Source organism: Gracilinanus agilis, chromosome 4 (assembly GCF_016433145.1).
Source record: "Gracilinanus agilis isolate LMUSP501 chromosome 4, AgileGrace, whole genome shotgun sequence".
Classification (NCBI taxonomy): Eukaryota; Metazoa; Chordata; class Mammalia; order Didelphimorphia; family Didelphidae; genus Gracilinanus; species Gracilinanus agilis.
The window spans coordinates 145,434,443-145,457,533 of record NC_058133.1 but is presented as its reverse complement, the minus strand read 5'-3'; the positions used below and the strand labels follow the sequence as shown (position 1 = coordinate 145,457,533).

Here is a 23,091-nt window from a genome sequence, read left to right as displayed (position 1 = left end):
AGAATATTTTAAGAGATGGAAAAATTGTTATGAAGGATAATTCTCACTGCTTTAGTTGCTTTATTGTTTATCCAGCACCATAAGAATGTATCAGTATGTTCTCTTTGCCAAGACAGGCAGTAGGAAGACATTTTTCAGCATTTGTTTAAGAATGCCAGTACTAAAAAATGATTGGCAAAAGAAGAGGAAAGCTAAATCTCCAGTTCTTCTGCCATTTCTGTTTATGATTTTCCTCCCCAACTGACTGTCAGGCTAATATCAGAAGATTCCAATTTACAAACAAATTAGGATTTTAAAGTTCATCTGCAAATGAGTTGTTTGGCACTTAGAATGCATTTTCCAATAGAAACAATATTATAAATATTAATTGAATTCATAGACTAGCTTCTCAAATACTAATTCACTTTGCTGCTGAAATATTGTATAATTGAAGAAAAAATATAATAGGAAAAGACTTCTGAGATTTTAGATCTTTTAAAAGGCATTTTAGGCTTAGAATTAATTTGCTCCCTATTCTGCATTTCAGAAATGACAAGACTGAGGCCAAAAGGAAGTGTAGGAACTTGCCTAAAGTCACACTGTATGGTAACGATAAAAGCTACATTTTGAGTTCCATGAGGGCAGGGAACATATCTCATTCATTTGCTCCTTTTCTGACAAGCACAGTGCTAATTACAAAATAAAATTTTAAACTTTTCTAAATGGAATTCAATTATCCCATAGTGGAAACTCACCTTACTGACTTTAAATCCTTAACCAAAAAACACAGCAGCCATTGAAAAATATTCATGTGCATAATTCATATATATAATTATATGTTGACATTTATAGGTTAGTATATGTTTATATCTGGTTTTTATTTAAATTATTTTATTAAAAGGTCTAGAGGAATATTTGATGTTGATTAAAATAATTTAATTATTAAATGTTAAATTATAGAAAGATAGACTGAAAGCTGGAAACTCAATGAGTAGCTTCTTAGCATTTTCAAGGAGTTTAAAGGTTAACCATGCAAGTCTTTAGTTTGTTTTTTAACATAAAACCCAAAGTTTTCCTTTTTTAATTGTAATGGTACATCACTAATAGCACTCTTATCCTGTCAGCTATGACTAGTGTTATTTTTCTTCTGATAAGTGAATTGAAGAAAGAGGTATGTGAGGGTGGCAGAAATTTCTTTTGAGGTTGTTGGGTAAGATTTTGAAGAGAAAAGGAAGGAATAAGATTCCTACTATTAGTTCTTCTGTCATAGTACATCTAAAATATATAGATTTTTTTTAAACCCTTGTACTTTCGGTGTATTGTCTCATAGGTGGAGGAGTGGTAAGGGTGGGCAATGGGGGTCAAGTGACCTGCCCAGGGTCACACAGCTGGGAAGTGGCTGAGGCCAGGTTTGAACCTAGGACCTCCTGTCTCTAGGCCCGACACTCACTCCACTGAGCTACCCAGCTGCCCGTATAGATTTTTTTTTATTTTAAACCCTTAACTTCTGTGTATTGACTTATAGGTGGAAGAGTGGTAAGGGTAGGCAATGGGGGTCAAGTGACTTGCACAGGGTCACACAGCTGGGAAGTGTCTGAGGCTGGATTTGAACCTAGGAGCTCCTGTCTCTAGGCCTGGCTCTCAATCCACTGAGCTACCCAGCTGCCCCCTTAAAATATATAGATTTTAATAAATATCTTTCCAGTTATAGGTTACTATTGAATTTTTGCATTAAGACTTGGGAATATGAGTGGATTGGGGATGAAAGCAACAAAATAGGCCCTCATTTATCTTTTTAAGTTCTTTTAATACCAGTATTTACTAACCCCAAAGCTATCATTTGAGCTATATGTTGTGGTAAAACTCTGCATATCTAAAAATATTTCTTAACAGTCATTTTTTCAAGTTGATTCCAACTCTTCATGACCCCATTTTGATTTTTCTTGGCAAAAATACAGGAGTGGTTTGCCCTTTATTTCCCTAGCTTATTTTATAAATGAGAAAACTAAGGCAAATTGGGTTAAGTGACTTGCCCAAGGCCACACCCCCAGTAAGTGCCTGAGATCAAATTTGAATTTAGGAAAATATCTTCCTCACTCCAGGCTTGACACTCTTATCTCCTCTACCACATAATTACTAAATATCTTTAGTTGTTACTAAGCTTCTGTTTTTGAAAAACAATAGGTTTTGATTCTAAGGTCAATAACAAAGCTCTTTTGAAGAATCATTCAATTCACATTTGGCTTTTAGCCCTCTTTATGTTGAGTATGACTCCCTTAGAGGAGGCATGACATCATGGAAATGGGAAGCAGGGAGATCCTGGAGGAAATTCTATTGTCTTGGGACCCAAGTCCACCAGGTTTTCTAAAGCCCTGCACTTTCCCAGGAAAGGAGTATAGAGGAACTTCTGGGCTAGTGACAGCTAGGCTTGAGATACTTTATTAAGTGACACTGACTTCCTTGCTGTTCCAGAAACTAGACATTTCATTTCTTGGCTCTGGGAATTTCCTTTATCTGTTCCCTGTTCTTTGAATTCTGTCCTTCTTCGTGGTTTCCCTGTTTTCTTTGAAATTCTCACTAAAATCTTCTAACAGTAAGCTTTTACCAGTCCCTTTAATTCTAGTGACTTCCTTCTATTCATTATTTTCTTTTGTCTACCATACAGTTTGTCCATATTCATTTGCTCATTTTCTTCTCCATTAGATAATGAACTTCTCAAGAGCAGGGACTATCTTTTGCTTCTTTTTGTATCCTTAGTCCCTGGCATGATGCCAAGCACAAAGTAAGCCCTTAATGAATATTTATTATCTGAATCATTGATCATGCTATCAAAGAACTGATATTTCTCCTTAGTCTGAACACCATCACTTTTTCTGCCCTTGATCTTGTTTATGCCAATCCTGTTAAGTGAGTAATGCTTGACCATTCTACCCCTAAATTGTTTTTGGATAATGTCCACATTTATCTGGAGTGAAGCAATATGTAACAAGTATTTTGATCACACTGTTCCCTCAGCCTATGATGCTCTTCCTGCTATACCAGTTTTATCCCTACCCCATACATCCTCTAAAGCTTATTAAAATAATACATCATGGTAGATTATATTTAGTGATATATGTGCCATAGGTTCAAAAAAAGTAGAATTGGAAAGGATGTTAGACAGCATCTGCTACATGTCGTTACTTATAGATGAGGAAACAAACCCAGAGAGGATAAGTGATTTGCCCATCACATAGATATTAAGTTTCAGAGAAGAGAGTTAAACTTGGCCTTCTGATTACAAAGACACATTTTACTATACCATGCTGACTCATACTAAACCATAAAGTTCCATGAGAGCAAGACCTAGTCTTATTCCAAGTATATATCTCTCACAGTGCTCTGTTCCTTGTAGGAACTTGATAATATTTATAAAAGTTTAGCAAAAAGGTTACCATTTTTTTTTTGTTGCAGGTAGGTATTTGTGAGAAACTATTCTCTTCTTAACTTCATAAGAATTTATCGTACATTCTTATTCCAAATGCACAATGTCAGACTATCAAATAATTAAAATTTCCTCTTAAACTGTGAATCATCACTTATTATTCCCTTGATAAAAATATTTTGATGAATATCTTTCTTATGTGAGCTGATCAACTGGAAAATCCACACGTTGAAATCATCCAGGACCACAAGGAATTCACTGATCTTCAGACTTAGGCCAAAGTCCATCTAGAATCACAGAATAATTATTGCTTGATTATTATTGTGTTTTAACAACCAATTACACAGAATGAAATTGATTTGCTAGGGAACTGACTGCCTCAAGTCCAAGACATGTGATTCTATCCATACCTTTTCAGAAAATGTAATGTGATTAATTTCATACCTTTATAATATATGAACTATATTAAATTTTACTTATACATAGATAAAAGTAATATGTAAAAACATCTAATGATTATGAAACTAGATTTGTTCAATGCCGATAACATTCTTTATATGCTGCCAAAACATTTTATGGAGAGTCATAAAAATTAAAGTTAGGACAGCATATTTGATCTTGAAGGCATGTGTGTATGGGCTGAGGAGGTTGGGCATATACATCTACATAAAAGAAAATCAATTTAGAGACATGATTCTACCCAAAAGATAATATAGAAAAAGGAACTCAAATGTTGTGTTTGTGTTCTGTGATTTTTGTGTCATTTACATTAAAAGTGAAAATAATAATTCCATTGTGAATATTTTATAACCTAACTAGCAGTAAGTAATGATCGAGATAGTTAAATAAATCTCTTTCTTTTACCGTGAGAGAAATAACGTTACATAAATCTTTAGGATCACATTACATTCCAATTTAACTTGACCGATTTTTGAATGAGAAATACCACTTTAAAAGCAAATTCTTTCATCCTAGAGAGTATATAAACAGCCAAAAGAACAGGAAAGGAAAAATGTATTGTCTCAATGCATGCTTGAATGAATAAATCTTTTGCAGATTACTAATAGTCAATAACATTATTTGGAAGATTTAGAAGTAATCTGGTTTGCATTAAACATATTTACACTTTAAAATGCCTCATGAATTAAGTAAAGTTTTACTACAAACAGATGCTAAGGAATATGAAAATATAGAGTGATTTTTGTAGGAAGACAATTATTATCTTTGGAGTTTAATTGGCCATGTTTTAAAAAAAATGTCTTCTTTTTTCCAGAGAGCACAGTCAGATGAATTGGAAAAAATTGAAAAGCATGGCAGATCATGCAAAGAAAAAGAAAATGCCAAGGCTTTGGACAAACCTGAACAGTAAGCATGCCTCTTATAGCCAAAGAGGAATCATCCAGGAGATGTGTGGGCTATTTCCATTAGGAAAGTGCAGTATCTTGAGTACATAATTGCTAGGAATGATATAAGGCTAAACATCTGTTTATATGAATTATATTTTCTGTCTTCATTTGACTCTCTTCCTTCAGGTTCCTTTACGAACTATCACTAATACCCAACTTTTCAGAGCGAGTCTTTTGTATCCTGTTCCAGTCAACATTTTCCGAAAGCATTTGCTCAATTCGTCGCAAACTTGAACTACTACAGAAGTTGTGTGAGGTGGGTTCTGGTCCATAGAAAGCTGGAGCTACATTTCTGATATTTAATCTTGTTCAGTCATGTTCATATTTCAAAAGTTTTCTTTTTATTTACTTTAAGTCCTCATTAAATTTGAAGGATCGCAGTCCTGCCGAATGGAACATTTTATGATGGTGCTTCCAGATCAAAGCACATGTTCAGATTGGCTTTCAGGGCTTCTCTGCAGCATCATAAGATTCCTGCCAATGCACATCAGCCTCTAGAGAATACTGTGCCTTCTGCTGTTGCCAAAGCAAAATCTTCACTTTGCAGAGGCTTTCATACATCCGACATCCAAATGAATGCCATTTGAGAGTATTTTGTTTGCTTTCTTTTGATTTTTGGAAAGGACTGCTCAACAAATTGCTAATAATTAGTCCATCCCAATGATTTGAAGACAACAGCATAGCTGAATTTTTAGGCTTAAATGCCTCCTTGAAGTTAGAGTATTAATAATCCATAAATTATCAATACCAAAAAATTTAAAAAGACAGCAACATTATTCTCTCTTCTATTGGTTAAACATATTGAAAAAATACTGTATCAGCTGGTTATAAGTAATACAAAATTAAGCCTAACAGGACTTTGGAAGAAGCAAGTGTGAAATACTTGGGTTAAATTTAATCTCTTTAAAATGCATCTCTTTACGTCAACATTTTTTAGTATTAGTTCTGATGCCAGAATATTTGGTTGCTAAGGAGGTATATAAAATTAGAATAGCTATGAAGAATTTCTCTTGAAATAATTCTTTTTTCATAATACTCCTTTTTCTGACTCTCTTTAGTCCAGCAAAAAATAGGAGATATGAAATTAGGTGCTTGCTTACTGTCTTTCAGATGCCCCCTTTGGCTCATGTGTGAAATATGTGTTATAATGTGTTGATAAAGTTGATGTGGGTTTTTATTTTTTCCTTCCTGTGATGATGTAGTTGGTGTAAGGTTTACTTTTTTTCCCCTTTGTGTATATGTGTATGTAAAAGCAGCTTCTGGGTCTTTTGTGAGTTTCTTAAAATGCATTTTGGATATTTTCGAATGACCTACAATTTGTAAGTAGGAATAATGATAAATGCATATGACCTAAAGTGTTAGTAAATATATTGGAAGCTTGGCATATTGTGTGATGACAGCTCTTGTAAAACTGATAAATGTTATACAAAATTTTAATTAAGAAAAATTGTTCTTTATCCTATTTTGCAGACATTGAAAAATGGGTCAGGGGTTATGCAGGTTCTAGGTCTGGTTCTTGCCTTTGGTAATTACATGAATGGTGGGAACAAGACTCGGGGACAGGCAGATGGTTTTGGATTAGACATTCTGCCAAAGCTGAAAGATGTCAAAAGCAGTGTAAGTATTTTTATGACTGACTGTAGGATTACTAGAAGATGAGACCATTTTGTTAATAATAAGGAGTTTCAGTATTTGTCCTTGTAATAATTGTTTCTTTGTATCTTAAAGCCAAATCATATCTAAGAAAAAGAAATGTTCATTTTCGTATTTGTGTTTTGACTATCAGAATGTTTCTTTAAATGAGTAGCCATTAGTCCCATCCCTCCTTCATGACTGTGACTTCAGCTAAAATTATATATTTATTTTTAGATTTCTTGCTCAAATCTCTGTGTGCCATAGACCATATCTGCTATGGCAAATTATTCTCAATCAGAAATATGAAAGATTTTAACTTTTCCTAGGATAAAATGAACTATCACTATTTCTTTCTATTTAAATTACTTTCTTAAAGGCTAACAAGTAGAGGCAAATAGATCCAAGACTTAAAAAATTAGGAAAGTCTAAAATGAATCATTCTAGATGAAGTAAAATATTTAAAATAGAAAATATATCTAGCCACATGAATACAGTTATGTCTTCCTGATTTTTGGAACAGATAATGTTTCAGACTATTTCTAATTCAATATCTTATAAATCCTTAAATCTAATCATATATTTTGTATGTATTATACTACTAAGAAAAGAAATTGGTGAAGAGGAAAAAATTTACAACACACATTTAGCAAATCTGAATAGTTTAGGAACCTACATACAAGTGTGTATCTGTAGTGGTGCTAAGAATTCGGAAATGAATGAAATGTTAGTGAAATTTTCAAAAAATTGGAATCAATATACATTAAAATTAAAATACTATTTAATTCCTATAATTTTCTACTGTACAAGTTGTTGATTTTTTTTCTAAAAGGAGCAAACAAGTTTCTTCACTCTGATTTATCAGTTACTTAATATTTGACTTTATAGGATTTATATTTTAGTGTAGTCTACCTGTTAAAATACTATTACATTTGCACATTTTCATTATAACTTCTGGTATAGAAATTATTTGATATTGTTTACCAATACAAGTACAGGTTTAAGTGTATAGATTTGGAATAAGTGGCTTTTTAAAAAAGGAGCAAATTTTTCCATTTCATATATATTCCTATTGAATTGATTTTAATTTAATAGAAATATCATTTCCAAATAACTTAGAATCCAAAAATGGAATATGTTAGTTATCTGCTAATTTTTAATGTGGAACCTTAAGCATATCTTGGATAGGTTATAAGTATGAGTAAAAAATATCTTTCCATTTTTCTTTAAATATCATGCATTAGTCAACCCCCCCCAAAGGTAAATCCCAGTGATCCCAATTTAAAATATGACCTAGTTTGAGATTTTGACAATACAATCATGAAACAAGTAATTTAATTTGTTATATAACCTGACATAAGTTACAAATATGCCTTTATTGTTCTTTCTTACTTTTGCACGAGTACAAAACAATTGTGTTAATTCCTGCATATTTTTATCTCCTTATACAAATTAGAATAATTTAGTTACTTCTACTATTGCTTCTGATGTTATTAATAAATTACTTTTAAAATAACCCCTTAAATTAGCAATACTATGTTTGGGTTTAAAGGCAGAAGAGTGATAAGGACTAGGCAATTATGGTTAAAAGTGACTTGTTCAAGGTCATTCAGCTAGGATGTGTCTGAGGCTAGATTTGACCCTAGGACCTCCTAAATCTAGATCTTGTTGTCTAACCAATGAACCATCTTAGCTGCCCCAAAAGATTACTTTTATGCAGCACTTTAAGCTTTGCAAGGTATTTTACTTATACAGGGTAACCCAATAGTTTTAATGCCATTTTAATCTTTAATAACAAATCAGCACTAAAACTAAATCTCAGAATGATGGTATGGAATAGGTTATTTCCCCCATTTTATGAAGAATCCCAGAGTTAGAAAGGCTAAGTGGAATTCCTATTGTCACCCAGGTAGCAGATATCTGAGATAACATTTGAACCTTGGCCTTCCTCTTTCTAAGACACTCTGCCAAAGTGTTATACAACTCACTATTAGCAGCTTCTGATAAATATGTGGTTGACCTACTTTAACCTAAATAACCAAGTCCATGTTAATGGAGTTAAGAGAGACATCAACCAAAAATGATGAGTGAAAATCACCCTAATCAATAGAAAGTAAATCCTGTTTTAAGTTGAGGTCTGAATTAGGAAATCATATCTAAAGTAGTATCTTTTTCATGAAGAGGGAATACTATTATTTAAAACAAAAATAAAAAAAAACAAATCTATAACCAGAAGATAAAAATCAAAACAAAGATAAAAAATCCAGGTGTGTGTGCAGTTTATTTTGGGGGATTTCGTTTAAAATGAATAAAGTCTAAATGCCATTCATCATATTTATATCACATGGTTTTGATTCAAATATGGTAATAATAAAGAGAAAATAATATAATCTCTAGGCCAAATCAATCCCTAAAGGAATGTGACACAAAAACAAAATAAGTGTTATCTTAAGCCTAAGAAGATTTTGCATATTTTCTGCAGAATTCATGATATATAATTCATTGGGCTCTATGAACAAATTCCTATAAGTCTGCCTCATTGAAAAGCTAATATAATAACTTGTTATCTGAAATGACTGCTATAGAAGCTAAATTATTTTCACCATCTTCTACAAACCTATATGTGGTTATATAAGTTGTACAGCTAGAATAGGTTCCAGTCAATTCTAAATTTTTTTCTATTAAGATAGGGGTCATACATTTCAATGTTAAAAAGAGCTTACCTCTAAGGAGTATTAAATTATCTTTGTTACTCAAGAAACAAATAGACAAAAAAAGAGAGTTTTTACAAGTTAATCTCCATGTTTGATTAATTGACCCTAGTAATGATTAAAAGGAAAAATTTAAGTAGAGCATCTTTCCTGAAGCAGTTAAGCTCTTTAGATACAGGAAGAAAATTTCTTTTACAGAATTTCATTTAAAATATCATCATATTTAGATAGTTGTCTAAATTTTTTAAAGAGTTAATAGTAAAATTTAAACTACTTTTACCCACTTTGATCTTTCTGCCTAGGACAATAGCCGGAGTCTTTTGTCATATATTGTCTCATATTATCTTCGAAATTTCGATGAGGTGAGTGATTGAAATTTCTATATACCTATAACCAAATTTACTTTGACTCAACATGAGTTGAGTGACTTCATGATATATTTTTTTTTCTTTCTTTCTTCTGGAGCTATGGATGGTCATTCTTTAAAAACATAATTTTTCCCACCTTGTTCATCAGGACGCTGGAAAAGAACAATGTGTTTTTCCACTGCCAGAACCCCAGGATCTATTTCAAGCCTCCCAGATGAAGTTTGAAGACTTTCAGAAAGACCTTCGCAAACTGAAGAAAGATTTGAGAGGTATCAAAATACAATGCATGTGATAATCCATTTATATTTTTATTTTTTTATTTTGATGCTGGTAGACAAAGGAAGTCTTTTCATTATGATATAAGAGAATATATTGATTTTTATATAGACAGCCTTGGGTAGTTCAACTAATACTTCAATGACAAAAAAAAATAGAAAAACTCTACCTTTTTGTGTGTCCATACACAAAGCAACATAAATCTAGGTATCCAAAGTGCTTCTTGAATATAATCTAGAATATATGAATGAGGTTACATTTCTTCAGTATTTTTTAAATTTTGTTGTCACTGACATAATCAGCAATATAATATATTTCTTTGAGATTTTATAATATATTTAGTTCTTCTTAGGAATTTTATAAACATTCCCCCCGACCCTTCTGGATTACGTGACTTTTTATGGGATTGAAGTCTCCTTTTGCATTCAATGAAACATGACTAATGCACTGTTACACATAGACCCAGCAGGTTACTGGACATGTAGGCTACTACTATCCATTTTAAAAGGAGAGAGTTGGAGGCTTTGTAAATTTCTCCCAAATAACTTTTTGAATTAAAATTAATCATTCAGACAAAGCAAGTATTCCCAGCAGAGGTTCTTGCCAAGGTTTGAGTTTGACCAAATGAGCTATTTCCCTCTCTCCTCTTTCTTTCCTGTGTCTTAAGCTTTGTTCTAACTGACTTAAGAACAGATTTCGCCTCAGATGTTCAAATATTATTAGAAATGTCATATATCAGTAAGTATAGACATTTAACTGACAAAGAGATAAAAATGGTGGGAATCTTTTTTTAAGAATTGTTATATTAGAAAACTGAGAAACATATGTACATCAGTTCTTTAAAGAAGAAGTATAATGATCATTATTTATTTTGATTGAGATTATCCTATAGATGGACAAGACCTGAGGCTGTGTTTTATTCATCTGATAATAGTCTTTAATGACTGACATCTTGAAAAAAATGCAAAGCTATTGTACATACTGAATAAATACCTCTCCTTAGAGAAAAGAATAGTCATTCATTGCATTTCCCTAAAGAAACCTTCAAAAAGCAAACAAAAAATAGTCATCTCAAATAACAATATTTCTGGGCATCCCAGGAGAAAAACACATTTCCATTTATGGTTCCTTAGGTCTTTGAAATTATGAAGACATTACTAAGTGTTGCTCGAATTGTAATAAAGAATTATAATTTCAGGTTTGAGGCTGATGCATTCACAATTCAAATACTGGGAGCAAAGTTTCAAAGCTATTACAGTTACAAATGACTTAATAGCAGAGTTGTATGTTTATTTCAATAATAAATGACTTGGCATATGATTTCTTCAGGGTAGACACTGATCTCATTCTTTCTTTTCCTATTAAATCAGTTACACATAAACTACCATGTTATATATGTCCTTCTCTTCCCCCTACAATATTAAATGTTCACATAATGAAATACTTCAAGAATGAGTGATGACATTAGTGTAAGTATTTAAATTTGACTCAGAAGACACATTAAATACTCACTATGTTTTAGGCACTCTTAGACATAGAATATAAAAAAAAGTTTGCTACTGTCTAGAATATGTTGGTATTCCTTCATAAACATAATAATAATAATAGTTAATATTTGCATAGTGCCTTAAAGTTTGAAAAGCACTTTACCAATATCATCTCATTTGAACCTCACAACAATCTTATGTATTGTTCAGTCATTTCAGGCATGTATGACTCTTCCTGACAACACTTAGGATTTTTCTTAGCAAAGATTCTGGAGTGGTTTGCCAGTTCTTTTTCCAATTCATTTTTTTAGATGGCAAAACAGAGACAAATAGGGTTAAGTGACTTGCCTAGGGTCATAGAGCTAGTAAGTGCTGGATTCAAGAAAAAGAGTCTCCTGGACTCCAAGACTGATGCTCTATCCACTGAACCATCTAGCTGCCCTCACCTTAGAACACAGTTGCCATAATTAGCTTTTTTTTAATAAATAAGGAAACTGAGAGTACTTATAAGTTACTAGGCCAAATTAAGTGGCTTGTCAAGGGTAAAAGCCAATAAGTGTCTGAGGAAGGATTTGAAATTAAGTGGTTCTTATTTCAGGTCCAGATCTATATCAATTGCTTTATCTACCTGTTTCAAACAATGAAGGAATTCTGAACAAACAGAGAAATGCAAAATAATTTGAGGAAGGGGAATATACTAACAATTAGTGGGATCAGCTAATGAAAAAACCTTTTCATTAGTTTCCTTTCCTTTGACTAATATTGATAAATTGTGAGTCTGATTATGTCACTTTCCTGCTCAGTAAATTATAATGATCTCCTATTGGTTCTAGGATTTAAAATGAATGGAATTAATGAAGGATGGAGTAGATAAATATATAAAAAATCTTTTGGCTTCTTCCTAACTCTTCTCTGCTTTTCATGTTTCATCCACCTCCATAGTCTCTATAATTCAGTGATATTTGGTTTTCTTGTTTTTTACTCATGGCACTGCATCTCTGTGCCTATGTACTGATTTTCTATTCCCTGTGCCTGGAATGCTCTCCTTCCTTATCTACACCTCCTGGATGCCCTTGGCTTATGCCAAATCTCAAAGAAAATCTGGAAGAATCCTTTCCTGATCCTCCTTAATACTGATGCTTTTCCTCTGTGATTATGTCCAATGTATTCCACATTTTTCTTGTTCGTACATAACAATTTGCATGTGGCCTCCCACTTTAGACTATGAGCTCCTCAAGAGTAGAGAATATTTTTGCATTTCTTTGCATCCTCACTACTTAGCATGGTGCCTGGCACATGATGGGCACTTACTAAATGCTTATTGATTTGACTTCCACTTTGAAATTCCTAAATTCTCTCCATTGTGGTACCTAGTTTACCCCAGTGTAATACAAGCTACTTAAAGTGTCTGGGCTTTTTTTTTTGTATCTGCAGGGCTTAACACAGGTTCAGGCACATAATAAACTCTTAAATGCTTTTGGATTGATCTAGAATGCCTTCCCATAAGACTTTGTGCATGAACTGCTCCAGGAATTCTTAGAAGTAGAATATATAAAGGAGTACATTCCAAGCATGATCAATAGCCTGTGGAAAGGCAAAGAAATGAGAGGTGGAATTCGGATTTTTTTTTTAAACCCTTACCTTCCATCTTGGAGTCAATACTGTGTATTGGCTCCAAGGCAGAAGAGTGGTAAGGGTAGGCAATGGGGGTCAAGTGACTTGCCCAGGGTCACATAGCTGGGAAGTGTCTGAGGCCAGATTTGAACCTAGGACCTCCCGTCTCTAGGCCTGGCTCTCAATCCACTGAGCTACCCAGCTGCCCCCCGGAATTCTGATTTTGAGAAATAGTGATAGGCTAGTTTAGTTGGAACACAGACAACAGTTCCACAGATTAGAAGAGTTGTGAGTTACTGAAGCAGGAGAAAAAAAACAAAACCTCATCATTAGGTCATTAAACTTCTGGCAAGGAGATTTCCTGAAACTAGCTAAACTTCCTTAAAAGTAAAAAATCCAGTCCATACCCAAGCCTCTAAAATTATCCCCTCCACATCACAGTGAGTTAGGTGCATGGTACCCCTGCAATGTAGAATATCTAAGTAAAAAATTTTGGCCATTCCTTTATTCATGAGAAGAAATATGATTTTTTTCTTTTATGTACATGTATTGTAAATTTTCTATTAGGGATGTATTTCTGACTTTCTAAACTTTTTCTTTGTTGTCTGCTGGCCTTATTGTAAATTTTCTATTAAGGATGTATTTCTGACTTTCTAAACTTTTTCTTTGTTGTCTGCTGGCCTTCACATGCCATCTGTGGTTTCCACATATCTCCCCAAAATTCCCATTTGATTTCTTATTTGACCTGTGATGTATCAAAACTGTGATGGGGAAAATCATGATGTCAAAGGGATAACTGTACTTGAAACTATTCTTGCTTAGTAAGGTCTGCCAGAATTGTAAACCATTCATATAATCTTCAGTCATCTTCATCACAGAATGGAACACTGAAATTGGGTATTAGTGGAGAACTAAATATGTGTGTGTGCAAAGGGAACAAGCATTTATTAAATGCCTACTATGTGTCAGACATGCTTCCAAGCACTTTACAAATATAATCTTATTTGATCCTCACAAGAAACTAGCAAGATAGGAGCTATTTTTGGCCCCATTTTAAAATTGAACATGATGAAAAAGGCAGAAGTAAAGTGACTTACCCAGAATCACAGAGCTAGTAAATTTCTGAGGTCAGATTTTAATCTATGTCTTCCTAACTTGAGGCTTACTATCCTTCCATCCATTGCCTTATCTAGATGCTTTTAATTTTGCCATAAAAATAAGAAAGAGATCACGGAACATTAGTTTAAATATTGCAAGAAGATCTCAAAGAAATGTAAGAGTAAAGTCTAAGGTTCATCCAGTGCAAACTTTTTACTCAAAAAGCATTTAAGATTTTCTTCTTTGCCAGATATATTTCTAAATACCGATGTTAGTTTCAGATAGTATGTCTTCAATCTGCTTATGCGGCCTCATCCAGAATAATTTTTGGCAGAATTATGCCCAAATTGTACTATTTGCTAAATTTTAATTTCATCCTATAATCACCTATTTCCATGGATTTGAATGGACTGCCCTGTTAATTATTGTGACATTCTTCCACTTCATCTCTACCTGTTTTTTCAAAGTATGTATACCAGGTATTACTTCCTTCATGAAATCTTCTGGAACCTTTCTTCTCCTATCCTTAAAACTTCAAGGGAACCAGTTATTCCTAAGTAGTATTATAATATTTTAGTGTCTCTACCATATTTTATGCTTTTTTGTAGATATAGCATGTATTCCTAAGTTGATTGTAAGGTCATGGACAGAAAAGACTAGACTATTGCAATTTTCATTTTGGTATTCTCAGCACAGAGAATAATCAGCATTGTCCATTTTTTTAAATTAAGCTGGACAGGTTTATAAAATAATTAAATACTATTCTGTAAGAACATTGAGTTTTATTGTAGATCAAGATTTCATTAGCTTTCTTGATAGCCATATCATATTGGGTTGGCTCATATTGAGTTTTTAGGTCAATAAGAAAATAAGAACCCCAAATAATTTTCTCTGTGTAAGAATTGGCATCTCTTCTTACCTCATTTTTTTTCTCTTGCTTAGTTGTAGCTTGCAATAAAATGTAAGATTTTAGACTTTCCCCAACATTATAGGCTGTGAATTTTTTTTTCAACCCAGTGTTTGGAACATAGTAGGTACTTAATAAGTGTCATTTGATCGATTAGGATTGATTGAATCTTGACCTTGTCATCTGATATGTCACCTATGACTCCAAAATTTTGTCATTAGAAAATTCAGTAAGCATGCCATCTATGACCTCACCTGATTGGCAATAAAAATATTCAATTGCACAAGATAGATCTGCACCGACTGATCCCTGGATGACTACTCTAGAGATATTCTTCTAACTACAATCTCAATAATTAACAATTACTCTTTGGATCTTCCAATTCAACCAATCCTAAAGAAACATATCTATGTTTTTCCTAAGCATGATTCCTTATCTTTTTCATAAGAATAATCTGAGAAACTGTCAGAATCTTTGTTAAAATCAAGGTAAACTATATATAAGTAGCCCTGATATGATCATCTAATTACTGTCATAAAAATAATCTGAAATAGTTTTTTAATGAAACCATCCTCACTTCTTGCTAAAACCACTTTATGTTCTTGTTATTCACTAATCATTTCTTTAATAACAAATTCTAGAATTTTTCTCAAGAATGAAAGTCAAGCCCACTGCTCTATGGTTTAAAAGCTCTTTTCTCCCCACTACCAACCCCCAATTTTTGGTTTGTTTGTTTGTTTTTTTCCTTTGGGAAAACATTCTGCTTATCCAGTTTTAGCAATACCTTTTGCTTTCTTTGTGATAATTAAAAAATTATCAGTGGTGGCAAAGGAATCATATCTGCCAATTCAGTCATTACCATGAAATGTACTTTTTATATACCTAGAAAATTAGACTTCTCAAGAGCAGTGAAATGTTCCTCTTATCATCCTACTTATTCTGAATTTCCATTCCCAATTAACTATTTTTGTTCTGTTCTTTCTTTTCCAAAATTATTCTCTTTAGTTGAGGAAACAGAAGTAAAAATGGACGGGTATTTCTACCTTCTTTATTTCTTCCATTATTATCATCCCCTCTCACCACAAAATATATTTCTATCATTTCACTGATCTCTTTTCTTAAAAAATACTTTTAAAATTGTTTTAGAGCTTCATGAAACTTTGGACATAATACTCTTAAAATAAAGACCACACTGGAGATTTTTTTGTAAAAATTTCATAATAATAAACATTTATGTAAACATAATTTTGGCTTTTGGTATTAATAATTTAGCATTATTTTCAAGAATGAAATATATAGAGTCCAGAAGCTATATTTTCCATTAATTATTTTTCATGTATTAGAAGATGTATTAATTCTTCCTGTGGAATAAATTTAGTAACTTTAGCTGAGGAAACATAACTAAATTGTATATCCATATGATATGCTTGAGAAGTAAATTATATTTTAAACTAAAGAAATATAAATTAGACTGAAAAATATTGACAGATTGTAAGACACACTACATGCTTTTAAATCACGTTCTCAAGTTGATCATTTTTCTGTTTTCTGATTAGACACGGGTTGTTTTATCTATAGGTGAAAGGCCAAGGATTAATGTACCATATATTTTAATATGTGGAATGCTGAAACCCAGTTTAGGATTTTATTAATGCACCCACTGAGTTTGGCTCCTACAATTGCCTCCAGGTTTCATAACTCTCTTGGGCTCTCAGCCTTGTCTTTCTGAATTCAGTGACATATAGTTTGTTAAGCAACCTGATCTGCTTTTGATCTCTCCTGATTGTCAGCAACCCTTCATGATGCAGTCATGTCAAGTGATGACTTCTATACCAGTATCATTCTTGGGTAGACATTATAGTACTTGCCACATGACTTAAATCAATTCAACATGTACACAGAAAAGAGTAATTACATTACCGGAACTAGGCACAAAAGTTCTTGTGAAAATTCTTCCCTCAGTGATTTACATGTAAGTTTTGTTCCATTAGCTATATCTTTTTGGATTAAAGAGATTTTTTTTCATCTATAGTACACCTAATGGAAGTCTGTGTTTTGCCAATTTTGAATGAAATCTTTGTTGAAAACTAAAATCTTTTGCTGAATGAATTCCAAACCATTTTAGAAGAGAAAAACAAAATATTACTATAAAGTGACTGAAAAATGCAACCATTTAGTCTTAAAATGTAATAACATGCATTCTGACATTTTGCAGATGAGATAACTAGGACTACAAGTTGGAAGAGACCTCCCAAATGAACTATAGTTTATTATTGGCAAAAGCAAGACTTGACCTTGGATTTTCAGGGCTTTTTCAACTGTATCATGTAGTTTTGTGTCTCAACACTATATCCCCTAAAATTAAAGCTGAAGAAGGGTTCCCAAAATTACTTATCTAATTATTCCAAATTTGTGGAACCTTAAGAACCTTACCATTTTTATTGTATAAACAGTATAATTACTGCTTATATTTTTCTGGTTTTTGAGATATTTTTTAATAATTGAGAGATTCAGGAAACAAAATCTTTCAAAGCAATCCCTTGAAAATAGCACTTCATCACATTTTGTGTGAATTATCCAAAAATAGAGATCATTTTGATTATATTACTCAGTTTTTGCTTTATAAATCTCATCTCTACATGAACACCCCACTCAACATTTATATCTAAACTTCTCTACCATACAATTTGAATTTTTCATAAGGGATAAATTTGTTAATCAGTTCTTAGTCTTCTAAAATGAAATTCTGGTTGGTCTACATTTATGTTATATACATTGCAATCCTGGTTTAGAGTAGAAACTCATTTGCAAAAAAAACGATGTGGAAGGAAGGGAAAGATTATGAACAGTATCACTTCATAGGACAATGAGGTTATGGATCTACAAGAAAGCTTTGCATCAGTTAAACCAAATAATCCCAAGAGCATTTATAGATGACATTTGAATAAGGATGGCAAACAGATGAAAAAATGGAAACAATCTGTCAACATTTCTATTTTCTTCAATGATAGGTTAGTCACCACATTTGGACTCTTGATACTTCTGTCCTCTATGTGCTACATTTGGAAGTAGAAGTGAAAAAAGAGGGAAAAAAGACTGGAAGAGTAGCTAAAGTAGACTGAGAATGTACAGATGAAACCCATGCTAGGGGTGACACAAAGCCCAAGGGCATTGACAAAGTGATCTCTAAGATATCAGGAAGAGGGGAAGATACCAATCCATTGGGAAAAAATAAGATAATTTTACCACTGAAAAATGGAGATCAAGACAGCATTAGTCACTCATTTGCTTCCTTCCTCATCTCTAGAAAAATCCTTTAAGGAAGATTTAATTTGTTTCATCTTAAGCATTTATTGAAGTAGCTAAGATGGTACATAGACAGAGTGATCCTTAAGGTCAAGAAGATCTCAATTCTAAATGTGCCTCAGAAACTTATGATTTGAGCATCTCATTTGACCTCTTTCAATTTTTTTTCATATCTGTAAAACAGAATAATCATAGCATCTATTTCACAGATTTGTTGGGAAGATCAAATGAATCAATGTGTACATGAAGCATATTGCAAAATTTAAATAGCTATATTAGTACTATTTAGCAATAACTACTTGATTAAAAAAATACCTAGTATGTAACAGGCACTGTGCTAGGTGGGGAGGGATATGAAGAATAAAATCACAAATGTCCGTGCTCTCAAGTTTCTTACATCCTAATTCAAGTATACCCACAATGAGTATGTGGATGTTGTAGTATATAAAGTCTTGGATCTAGAATCAGGTAGACTTGAGTTTAAATATAGCTTCAGATATTTAATATCTATGAGGTCTTGTGAAACTCTCTTATCTCTGTCTTCCTCAATATGAGGTCTCCTGAAATTCTCTTATCTCTGTTTTCCTCAGTTCTCTTATCTATAAAATTACAATTATGTGAGAATAAAATGATATTTGTAAGCTCTTTGTAAACCTTAAGAGGTTGGCAGCTACTACCACCACCACCACCACCACCACCACTACTACTACTACTACTACTACTACTGCTGCTACTGCTGCTGCTGCTGCTGCTGCTGCTGCTGCTGCTGCTGCTACTACTACTTGTTGATAGGATTTTAAGCAATAGAGAATATGAGGTCATTTCTCAAAGAATAATATTTTTATTAATGGGGGCATGCAATTCCCATTAACAAAGAATGGATCTGTTCACTAGCCACCATCTCCAAAAAAGAGGCCAAGTGAATCCTGTCTCTTGCTTATAAAGGGAGTTGTATCATCTCTATGATTGGCTTGACAGTTTGACCTTGGGACCTCCTTTGACTGTTCCCATTGGTGGATATTTCAAAAGAAAAAGTGGACTTAGTGACCTCAATTCCTCATCAAAGGGGAAGTATGCCTTATCCCAGCAGATACCAACCCCAAAACCAAGTAACTGGCCCAGAACACTCTCAAAAGGGTCAGAGTTCACCATTATCAGCCCTGCCCTTAATTCCTGCAAGATCCTATCAAAAGTCAGAAGATCCAGAAACAATCTGGATAGGTTAGGGGTGAGGGGCAAGGAATAGGTTTAGCATTAGCCCAGAATCAAACTGTTTCACCTCACCCTGGGATGGGGGTGGGAAAAATCACTTCATATAAATATCACAATTCAATATTAATTTTCCACAATTACTACTGCTACTGCTACTATTGCTACTGCTTCTGTTGCAACTATTATTATATGAGAAGGAAGAAAGTAGAATTTTCAAATGATTTTTATCGTAATCCATATCTTCATGATAAAACAATTTGCTTAATATATTACACATGATATATGTAATATAAGGAGACTATTGCAATAACTCAAATAAGAGATAAAAGGGGCCTGAATGAGGGAAGGGTGAATCTAGTTGGGAATGGGGGAGGCTATAAATGATAGCTATAATGTGACATAGAATGTATAGAAAGTTTGCATAGCCTTGTCATGATCCAAAGTGCATAGTAGGTAAGTTGGTATGTGTTGAAATGTAGCCATGCCTTGCTAATGGGGTAATGGGCCTATTCTTCAAAGAAATTCTCATTGCCAGCTGTTAGGGCATAGTAAACAATTCATATGAAGGTTGCTGCTGAAGGAAATAATCTTTAATCATTGTCTACTCTTTAACTATCAAACTTTAAGCTAATATAGCTCATGTAAGAACAATCTTTTTCTGAAGATGTTTATCCCAACTTCCACTCACTGACAAGCCCCTCATCCTGGTACTAGGCAGTATCTCTCCAACTGAGGTTTAAAGGTACTTTCTAGGATTCAGTGAGTGATCCTCTAATTTCATTAGACTGAGTCCCCAACAATGTGTCTTCCCCACCAAGATTATTAGGTGAGAATAATTTTTCAGCCAGGTTTACATAGCTTTTAGCCAGGAGTTTTGATGAGTAATAAAAAGAAATGTTTACAAAAATGTGCCCCGGAAGTCTGTGACTCACTTTTCCATAAATAAATGTAAAATCTGGGAGAAAGTAGATCCCAGCTTAAAGAACAACTCACATTTCCTGGTAGGAAGAAGTCCTTTTTATCACAGTCATGAATTTTCAAGAAGATACTCTCAGAAATGTGTGTAATTTTTTTACTTCACTCAGAGGAGGAATCAATATAAATAATCTATCCTCCAGTCTATCTGCTGACTTTCAATACAGACACTGAGTTCATATTATCTGGGGATGGCATTGGACAACACTTGAAAATCTTCAACTACTCCTCTGAAGAAAAGGATTAGGCAACACAACCTAGTTTCTGTTCATTCATTTCAGTCGTGCCCAACTGTGACCCATTGAGTTGTTGTTGGGTTTTTTGTTTGTTTGTTTGTTTTGCAAAGATATTAGAGTATTTTTCCATTTTCTTCTATAGCTCATTTTACAGATGAGAAAACTGAAGCAGATAGGGTTAAATATCTTCTCAGGATCACACACATGATAAATGTCTGTGGCCAGATTGAACTAAGGTCTTCCTTACTCCAGTCCTGACTCTTCATTCATTGTCATCTTGCTGCCTGGAAGAAGGTCATAGAAAGGCATTAATTCTACTAAATCTCCTTTCTTTATAATCTTTAGAGATGGTATTTTTAAAAATATTCATTTAAAAATCAAAGTTTTGAGGCATTATTTTTTTGCATGGATAATTAAATGTTTTAGTGGATGGAGTGCCAGGCCTGGAGTCAGGAAGACTCATTTTCCTGAGCTGAAATCTGGGCTCAGATACTTACTAGCTGTGTGACATTGGGCAAGTCCCTTAATCCTTTTTGGTTCATCTGTAAAATGATCTGGACAGAAGGAAGTGGCAAACTACTATACTATTGTAGTCAAGAAAACCCCAATGGGATCAGAAAGAGTCAGAAATGACTAAAAAAAGGACTGGAAAAAATTTTACATATAATTTTTGTATTTTGCTATCATATTTAATCCATACTTATCTTCTAACTAAATTTCAGCAAATACAATTTTATTTAAAGTGTTTTAGGATCATCTTAGTATTTTTATTTTTACCCTATTTTGCTCATTCTCTTTGCTATTGTAACCCCTGGGCATCATTGTTGATATTGTTCAAGATTTGACCTCCTTTCTTCAGTTACCCTAATAATAGTACATTTGCATCTGTGAAAAAGCACACAGACTATGAGCTCTTCATTTGTCCTTGCTTATTGACCATCTTGTAAATTAAGAAAATATAACCTAATAATCCAGTCAAGAAATAAGATAATAAAAGCCTTCTCTTTCTGTTCACCTTGAATAAAGATATTTAATACTACATGATATTTAAGATTTTAAAACATATTCCATGGAAATCTATTATCACAAAGCTTGGGAAGAGTTAGGATGCTTTTACCAACATTCTTTAGTTATTTCTAAGTAATGTGAAATTGGATATTCAAAATACAAAATGATTTTTGGAGATCAGAGTCCAAAACATGAGTTAATTTGTGTGAGAGACTCCTGTGTGGAAGTTACTTCTTTGCTAAAGCAGATGGTATCTCATCTATAACCTAAAATCCTAGCAATTTGACTGAAGCTAAAAGAGTTTAAATGATTTCCAAGTAAGAGTTAAGAGTTAAAAGCAGAAAGAAAACTCAGGTATAGCCCTTTATCCTCTGTGTCCCAATGATTCACATTGGAATTATACAATTTAAAAATAATTTCTTTCAAACAGTTTACCAGATGTTTAGGAAGTGTTATGACCTTTGTTGGGACTCTTGTCATCCTCTATTAAATTGGCCTGATGTTTTTTGCTACATCAGGTTATTGTGCAGGCTATTTTATTTTTTCTTTAGTCTACCAGGCCTTTCTCTTTAAGACCACCTAAAGTTAAAAACATTTATTAGAAAGCAGCAATCCACAAATAATTTCTTTTTATGTTTTTAGTTTAGTTCTTTCCACAAAACTAGATGTTTTACTCTATTTCTTTCAGTTAATTTGACTTGTATTAATTTCAAAACCAATTGAGGATTTCTGTGTCAACAACTGCTTTAGATTTGATATTTAGTAATGGTTTTCAATTTATAAAACAAAACATAAATTTGAATTTGAACTTTTAAAAAATCAGCCTTTACTGAGATATAAGCAACACAATTCCATAAAGTAATTGAGATGCATTCTTCTGAACAATAAAATGCAAAAAAGGGTATGTGCTACATACGTTGTACTTTATAAAAGTGTTTTACATTAATTATTTAATTTGTTCCTATAGTGTCTTTTAGATTGATCCTATGTGAGGCAAGTATCAGTTAACAGATTTCTTGGAATATTTTCTGTTTTAGTTTTTTAATCCAAAAAATATTTGTCCCATCATACTCCTTCTATACCATGAATGTCTTGAACTACTTTTGACTTCAAAGGTAGTTCTGCTTGTGGAACAAAGGCATTTGTGAAGGGGGCCAAGTTTCTGGCCATTTATTTTCACTGTTTCTCAGGCTGTCAATGTACCATATTTGTAAGAAAACTTCAAGCTTTGTCTTAAGGCAAAATAGACTTCCTTATTTTTTTTTAGTTATGTGCCACTATCTCTACTATTTTACAAAATGATAAGACTAGTTATTGAAAGAAAATTATTTATTCTTTGACATTTTATGATATATGTCATTTTGAAAGTTGGCATTGATTGTAATATTTGCCTTGCATATGCATTTTTCTTTAAAAATGTACATACTAATTTCAACAACCTTCAATAGGATT

General features: G+C 33.0%; 1 protein-coding gene across 2 annotated transcripts in view; it reads left to right on the top strand.

Annotated features, from left to right (window-relative positions):
* The window catches only part of FMN2 (formin 2), a 453,830-nt gene that overhangs the window by 300,953 nt on the left and 129,786 nt on the right, over window positions 1-23,091 (top strand). For both annotated transcript variants that reach the window (XM_044674186.1, XM_044674185.1), the window contains 5 exons: window positions 4,677-4,768; window positions 4,936-5,065; window positions 6,280-6,426; window positions 9,455-9,514; window positions 9,669-9,789. In XM_044674186.1, the coding sequence (XP_044530121.1) occupies window positions 4,677-4,768; window positions 4,936-5,065; window positions 6,280-6,426; window positions 9,455-9,514; window positions 9,669-9,789 (550 nt within the window). The remainder of the gene's footprint in view (window positions 1-4,676; window positions 4,769-4,935; window positions 5,066-6,279; window positions 6,427-9,454; window positions 9,515-9,668; window positions 9,790-23,091) is intronic.